Source organism: Pimephales promelas, chromosome 24 (genome assembly GCF_988280905.1).
Source record: "Pimephales promelas chromosome 24, fPimPro1.hap1.1, whole genome shotgun sequence".
Lineage (NCBI taxonomy): Eukaryota > Metazoa > Chordata > Actinopteri > Cypriniformes > Leuciscidae > Pimephales > Pimephales promelas.
In genome coordinates this window covers 24932525-24941094 of record NC_142792.1, presented here as the reverse complement: position 1 = coordinate 24941094, position 8570 = coordinate 24932525, and the positions used below count along the sequence as shown (strand labels likewise).

Here is an 8570-nt window from a genome sequence, read left to right as displayed (position 1 = left end):
AACGAACCAAGCCAACCAAACTACACATGTGAACACACCGTGACTGCCATAAACTCTATCACTAATTGGATTAAAGTCATATGATTGCATAAGTGACTCTTGTATAACTCTATAACTGATTGTATATCTGACACTGTTGTATAACCGATTGTATAACTGACATAACAGCCAAGTGTGGTTATAAAGAGCTTTCCCCACTCTTCCACACTTACAACTGACACGATGAAGGTCCTAGAGGGATTTCTTTCTCTCGGTTTGTTGGCTGTTTTTTTGAGCTCCAGTAATGCAAAGCCACAGAAGTTCAGGATTCCTGTCCATCAGAAATCAGCTTCTGCAATCTCATACCTGAAGGTCTGGGAGAAATTCAAAGGTCAAAGCGAAGCTGAGCGTGATGAGTTTCTGAGTGGCTCGTTCCCAGTTGATTTTGAATGGTCTGTCTCCAGTGAGAGTTTCAAAGTGGAGGGTGGATGGGCTGAGCACGGGAAGGGTGAGACCATATGGGATCGTTTTAGCCACGAGGGTCATGTCTTTGAAAACCAGACCACTGATTTGGCCTGTGATAGTTATCATAAGGTAGATTATGATGCGTATCTGCTTAGGGGAATGATGGCACCTAATTATCAGTTCTCAATTTCCTGGGCTCGCATTTTCCCCACTGGTCGCAGAGAAAGTTTGGTTGAAGAGGGGGCTGCTTATTATGACAAGATGATTAACACACTTCTACAATCCGGCATCGAGCCTACTGTTACCCTGCATCATTGGGACCTTCCCCAAGCTCTGCAGGACTCAGGAGGCTGGGTTAATGACTCTATTGTGGAAACTTTCAAAGAATTTTCTGACTTTTGCTTCTCTCGTTATGGAGACAGAGTCAAAACATGGATCACGTTCGGCAGCCCCTGGGTAGTGAGCAACTTGGGGTATGGAACAGGGGAACATCCCCCACGTATGAATGACCCAATAATAGCCTCTTACAAGGTGCGTTTGTCAATCAGAAAAAGTACCATCTTTTATATGATTTTATAAAGTATATATTGGCAATGCTTTGCTTGTTTTCACAGGTGACGCACAATGTTCTGAAATCTCATGCTGAAGCCTGGCATATTTATAATGACAATTACAGGACGCTGTACAGTGGAAAAGTGGGCATTGCTCTTAACTCCGATTGGGCAGAGCCAAGGAATCCCACAAGTGATCAGGACGTTGCAGCAGCAGAGCGTTATTTGAACTTCAAGCTGGGCTGGTTTGCTCACCCTATATTTGTAGATGGTGACTATCCAGCCGTGCTGAAGAATCAAATAGAGCTAAAGAAAGCTGAGTGTGGTGTAGAGCTGGCAAGACTCCCCGTCTTCACTGAGGCAGAGAAACAAAGAATCCGAGGCACAGCTGATTTCTTCGGACTGAATCACTACACTTCCCGACTCATTGGCGAGAGCTTGGGTAGATGTGACGCTGGACCCAACAATGTTGGGGACTTCGAGGCTTATTTGGACCCCACATGGCCAACCACAGCTAGTGACCAGATCCAGTCTGTTCCATGGGGGCTTCGGCGGTTATTGAACTTTATCTATTTAGAGTACACATCCATCACAAACGTGCCCATCTATATCACAGGAAACGGAATGCCAACTGAGAACTATGGTGATCTGCTCAATGACAATGAGCGTGTCGACTATCTCAAAGCTTACATTAATGAAGCAATGAAAGGTCAGTATTAAATGGCAACTGGTCAATTTTTTAAAACTATTATTATATTAATATTTTTAGTGATAACAGGTCATTCTGTGTGAAATCAGTGAATTTGTGACCTAATTCTGTCGATAAGGTATTTCTTGGAGATTCTAACATTTTTAGATTTGAAGTATTCATTATTTTGATAAAATGCCTTATAGGGAAGCCATGTATAGAGTATCTGATATCTCAAAAAGTTTGTTGGTCATACTTGCTTATCAGGATAGCCTGGGACAAATATCTTTTTGCATGGAAACAGGGCTCATGTAGACCTACTTTTAAGCCACTTTCAAGATTCACCTAGTTAGTCAACACTGATAAATGATCAAATATTTTTCTCACATCACACATCATTTTACTTACATCACATTTGAGCTTTTACGCTTAAAACGTCTCCTTGTGTTTTTCATGGATGTAATTAAGGCTTCAATGTCACCCACATCTGCAACTGTTTCATTTTTTACAACTTAATGGGCCACATATGAAAATATTTGCACCCTGAGAAGACTTTTAACTGTGTATACTTGAAGGAATCAGGTTTGTCTATCCAAAAATCATAATTACAGAATATAATATACACTAAACATGGTGTTTATTGGCTTGGGAATAATGAATCCTTCATGGAGCTGAAGATATATGAAATATATGTTAGATTCTGCAATAAATTTACAGACCTTAGTTTTAGGTCACCAACAACATCAGATTTTACACAGACTGACCTTAAAACAATCTTCTACTAATGTAACAAAGCTCTTGCCAAACCTTAACATCAGACTATATACAGTAATACAAAATCACTATCTACTAACTACTTCTTTCTACTACAGCTGTGCATTTGGATGGTATTGTCATCCAAAGGTTTACAGCCCAGTCTCTGATGGATGGTTTTGAGGGTCCTCAAGGCTACAGTCAACGATTTGGATTGCACTATGTAAACTTTGATGATCCTGACAGGCCAAGAATCCCCAAATCATCGGGATATTACTATTCAAAGGTGATAGAGCATAATGGATTTGCTGAGACTCCAGCAAGCTCTAAAATGCAAATCTCTGGAAATAAAATTGAGAGCACAAAACTTCCTAGTCTGCCACCATCTGAAGTTCCTTCAAAATCCAAGGTTGTTTTTGAAAAGTTCTCCCCTCAGACCAAGTTTGAGAGACAGCTTTATCACTATGGGACATTTCCAGAGGGATTCCAATGGGGTGTCTCTTCTTCAGCATATCAGGTAGAAGGTGGCTGGAATGCAGATGGAAAAGGACCAAGTGTTTGGGATACTTTCACTCAAACACCTGGTATGATCCCAAACAATGACAATGGTAATATTGCATGTGACAGCTACAATAAAATAGATGAGGATCTGTACATGTTGAGAGCCCTAAAATTGCAGACTTATAGATTCTCCTTGTCATGGTCTCGAATTTTTCCCAGTGGGAAAAAATCTTCTCTTAACCAGAAGGGTGTGGACTATTACAACAGGCTCATTGATGGTCTCTTGGCAAACAATATCACACCCATGGTGACTCTCTACCATTGGGACCTGCCACAGGCTTTACAGAACATCAACGGTTGGGACAACCCCGAATTAATTGGCATATTTAATGAATATTGTGACTTCTGTTATGCAACATTTGGAGACAGGGTGAAGTTTTGGATCACATTTAATGAGCCCCAGACAATTGCATGGTCCGGATATGGACTAGGTCAGATTCCACCTAACGTAAACCAACCTGGAGATGCTCCATACAGGGTTGCACACAACCTCCTGAAAGCTCATGCACAAGCTTATCACACCTATGATGTGAATTACAGGGCATCTCAAGGAGGTCTGGTATCCATTAGTCTAAATGCCGAATGGGCAGAACCCCTGAACGTCAACATCCCTCGAGAGGTGGTGGCAGCTGATCGAGCCCTTCAGTTCCAACTAGGCTGGTTTGCACATCCCATATTTAAAAATGGTGACTACCCTGACGCCATGAAGTGGCAGGTTGGCAACAAGAGTGAACTTCAAGGCTTGACAGAATCCCGCCTGCCTTCTTTTACTGACGAAGACAAAGCCTTTATCCAAGGAACGGCTGATGTATTCTGCATTAACACATACACAACCAAAGTCGCGCGCCATGTGACCAGCACACTTGACGTTGAGTCTTATCAGACTGACCAGGATGTTGAGAAGGACTTTCCTGAGGGCTCTGAAAATACCGCTGTTAGTCACCAGAAGACTGTTTCTTGGGGACTCAGAAGACTTCTTAACTGGTTAAAGGAAGAGTATGGAGACCCTGAGATTTACATAACAGAAAATGGTGTGGCTACAGTCCCTGCCATGACGGTTGATGACACCGATCGAGTATTCTTTCTTAAGACTTATGTTGATGAGGCTCTTAAAGGTATGTAAACAATGGTTCTCAGTGCATACACACGTATTTGTCTGCTTATAAAGGGTTTTTAATGCAAAAAGTATTAGTGAAAATGGCTTAATGTTTGTAATGATGTTCAATTGTACATTTGACACATTTAAATGTTCTGTCTTTTTAGCACACAACCTGGATGGGGTTCGTCTTAAGGGTTATATTGTTAGCTCTCTGATGGACTCATTTGAGTGGCTAAATGGTTACTATCCTAGCTATGGACTTCACCATGTGAACTTTTTCCTTTCAAATCGGGCAAGAACTCCAAAGCGCTCAGCTCACCTCCTTTATGATATAATTAGAAATAATGGCTTTCCACTGCCAGAGGAGGAAGAAATGTTATATGGACATTTTCCAGAGGAATTTATGTGGAGCACAGCAACAGCTGCATATCAGGTACAATTCATAAAAAAATTCATTAAAAAAGAATTAATTTAATTTTAATTACACATATATATATATTAATCATATATTTGCTTAAAATTATGGTTATGTAAAATATTTCATGTTATGCTTTAAAACCACAGATAGAGGGAGCCTGGAGAACAGATGGAAAAGGTCTCAGTATTTGGGACAAATATGCGCACACTCCTTCAAAAATAGCTAAAGACGACAATGGTGACATTGCCTGTGACAGCTACAACAGAATCGCTGATGATGTCGATAATGTCAAAAAACTGAGGGTCGGCCACTACCGGATGTCTGTTGCATGGGCCAGAATTATGCCAGATGGAACAAACAGGAAAATTAATGAAGCTGGACTCAACTACTATAATAAGCTTGTAGATGCACTTTTGGCAGCTAACATCCAGCCACAGGTAGACTAATTTTTTTTCATGGTAAAAATCCTCTCTGGTAGCTTAAAATAATTTGACAGTCTATTAATCATTTTTATCTGGCAGGTGACCTTGTATCACTGGGATCTCCCACAAGCACTCCAGGATGTTGGTGGCTGGGAGAATGAAACGGTTGTCGATAGGTTCAGAGAGTATGCTGATGTTGTGTTCAACAGTCTGGGGGACAGAGTGAAGTTCTGGATCACTTTAAATGAACCCCTGAATGTTGCTTTGGCAGGATATGGCTATGGAACTGCAGCACCAGGTATCATTCGCCATTCAAATTATACCTTTAATTTTGGTAAAATGTGATTAAGCCAGTTTCTGTGTTCACATCTAACAATACAAAATGCAGTTATTGATGATGGTCTATCTGTGTACAGGTATAAATTCCAGACCGGCCACTGCACCATATGTTGCGGCACACAACCTCATCAAGGCTCATGCTGAGGCCTGGCATCTGTATAATGACAAGTATCGTGCAAAATATGGTGGCCTTATCAGCATCACTCTAAACTCTGACTGGGCAGAACCAAGAAACCCATACAAACAGGAAGACGTGGATTCTGCCGTGCGTTATCTTCAGGTATGGATTTGTGATTCAGCCATACGAATAGTGTGTAACCATGTGCATAAATAAACAATGAGCCACTCTTCTTCTTGAAACAGTTCATGCTGGGTTGGTTTGCTCATCCTGTGTTCAGAGGAGATTACAGTGCTATAATGAAAGACAGAATTCGAGAGAGAAGTTTGGCGGCTGGCCGTCCTCAATCAAGGTAATTCACGTTATCTTGTTTGATTGGAATTTAAAGCTTTGTATTAAAAAGTTTCAGTGCTTATAAATGCTTTCACGTTTGCATTTCACATCTATCAGGCTTCCAGAATTTACCCCTGCTGAAATAGCGAGGATTAATGGTACTCATGATTATTTTGGATTCAATCACTACACCTCTGTCTTAACCCATTACTTGGACTACAAAGACTTCGAGGACTATGATGCAGACAGGTAGCCTTTTAGTTTTATTCGGCAAATTCATTCTGTGTCAGGTCCAGTTTATTTAAAACCTGCATCAATGTTTATTATGTCAAGTCAGATTTATGTGTATAGCACTTTTTACAACACACATTGTTACAAAGTAGCTTTAAGGAAAATCATAGTGTTTATGCCTTAGTCACATTTAGAAGATAATTGCTGTGTGATTATATAGCTTACATTTTGTAAAGATACTATAATGCAGTTGAGATTTCCTATGTAATATGTATCACCCTAAGTGAGCATACTGTATGTATGCAGATAAAGTACTGACATACTTATATTTCCAACTTTTTTTTTAAAGAGATGGCTAATAATATTGTAACATTTTGCAATAAAATGTTAAATTATGTTGCCATCTACTCCAGGGGTGTTGGAGTTGTATCAGATCGCACATGGCTGGAATCTGGATCCTTCTGGTTGAAAGTAAATCCTGCGGGATTCCGAAAAGTTCTGAAGTTCATCAAAGATGAATATGGAGACCCTGCTGTTTACATAACAGAGAATGGCGTATCAGAACGAGGACCAATAGATCTGAATGATGTCCCCCGTATCCACTACTATAATACCTATATCAATCAGGCCCTGAAAGGTAATAAGATCGAAAAGGACAACATTAAACAATAGATTTCCGTGATGCGTTTCCATGCATTATTAATATTATTGTTTGCTTTCAGCGCGTTTGCTGGATGGTGTGGACGTCCGTGGCTACACTGCCTGGTCACTAATGGACAATGTGGAATGGGGGGCAGGTTTTGAAGAAAGATTTGGCTTTTTCTATGTAAATCGATCAGATCCCACTTTACCACGTATTCCTAAGGAATCTGTCTTTAGCTATGCTAAAATAGTTCAATGCAATGGCTTCATTAGCCCAGGAGAAAGTCCCCATCAATGTCAGATCCTTGAACCTTAAGGTACAATAAATCTATATGTCTTCTATCTCTCTGACTGCTTGTCTGTCTATAAATAACTGAGTCACTTCTGGGTTACAGATACTAATCCTGCACCACCTCCTGGTGAAGAGCTGTTGGACAGTCCTGAAGCTGACACAAGAAACAAAAAACGTCCAGTATTTGAACACATTAACCTGGATAAAACTGACAATTTCTGAACATAATGTGCTTAACATGTCTTATATATAATTACTTCAATTTCAAGTTGTGTAAATATAATGAAGTAAAAAGATTATGTAATTCATAAAGCTGAAAAAAATAAAACAAGAAATAAGATTCATGCTTTGGTAAACAGAATTAATAATTAAAGACATGTTTGTATGTATGTTGTAATGGGATTTTTCATGAAGTTATGTACAGTAATAGTAACTGTATTTTTTATTGTTTAATTGTATTAATAAAAATAAGAGAACTACTAATAATTTGTATCTTTGTTTTTTGTACTGGTGGTGTATATATATATTTTTAAGATGGAAAATGTGGTTTTACAGATACAATATATGTGAATTTCAAATGAAAGATTGGTATCAAAGAGCACAACCAGGATCCTAACTGACAACCAAGACTGCAGTCAGGTTGAAACCCTGATGAGGACAACAACCATGCAGATGAGCTTTCCTGAGACGGTTTCTGACAGTTTGTGCAGAAATTCTTTGGTTATGTAAACCGATTGATGCAGCAGCTTTCTGGGTGGCTGGTCTCAGATGATCTTGGAGGTGAAGATGCTTGAGGTCCTAGGCTGGTTACACATGGTCCGTGGTTGTGAGGCTGGTTGGATGTACTACCAAATTCTCTGAAATGCCTTTGGAGACGGCTTGTGGTAGAGAAATTAACATTAATTTCACAGGTGACCGCTCTGCTGGACATTCCTGCTGTCGACATGCCAATTACACACTGTAACGTTTTCACACTCTCTGATTTTTAGTTTGGTTTGGTTCTTTAATGCTGGGGTGCCAGACAGCCCAGACAGCAAACTGACATTGAATCAACGTGGAAACGACGTCTCTCATGACATTGAAACAACGTTGATTTTGCTCATCGAATTAACGTTGAACCAACGTCGGACGCGGCATTCTTCAAAGCTAAATGAAAATCGAAAATTGGTTTGCTTTCATAACGTTGAAACAACGCGTTGATTTCAAGTTGATTTTCCATTAGTTTTGAAAGAATGACGCGTCTGACGTTGGTTCAACGTTAATTCAATGAGCAATACAATGTCAGATCAACGTTGTTTCGATGTCATATTTCCACGTTGATTCAATGGTAGTTTGCTATCTGGGAGGGTTTCTGTCAATATTTTAGTTCAGTTTGCAAAAACGTTCAAAGGTCTTGTGCAGTCTAGTTTGTCTTTCACAAAACCCTTCACTTATTTGAGAAAACAATTGCCATAAAATAATATTCACACAACACTCTTAAATAGACCCCTTCTGCATTCAATATGACAGACAACTCAAATTCATTGAATTATGTATTTTAGCAAATCACAACACAGTGTCTCCAATGGCCCCTTTTTTCCCTCTTTTTTTAGTTTGAGTAGAAAAAAAAAAAAAAAAAAAAAAACCCAGTTCAAAAAGTTGTTCCACCACAGGTTACAAAAAAACAAACAAAATGAGCT

At 39.6% G+C, this 8570-nt stretch overlaps 1 protein-coding gene across 1 annotated transcript; it reads left to right on the top strand.

The window, feature by feature from the left end:
- Window positions 1-201: 201 nt before the first annotated feature.
- LOC120485547 (lactase/phlorizin hydrolase) lies at window positions 202-7307 on the top strand. The gene is made up of 12 exons (XM_039681376.2): window positions 202-975; window positions 1059-1704; window positions 2556-4112; window positions 4261-4529; window positions 4661-4951; window positions 5036-5234; window positions 5353-5555; window positions 5639-5745; window positions 5844-5975; window positions 6371-6594; window positions 6680-6916; window positions 6995-7307. The coding sequence occupies exons 1-11, from the start codon at window positions 223-225 to the stop codon at window positions 6913-6915; spliced, it is 4617 nt and encodes a 1538-aa protein (XP_039537310.2). The 5' UTR covers window positions 202-222; the 3' UTR covers window position 6916; window positions 6995-7307.
- The last annotated feature ends 1263 nt before the right edge of the window (window positions 7308-8570 follow it).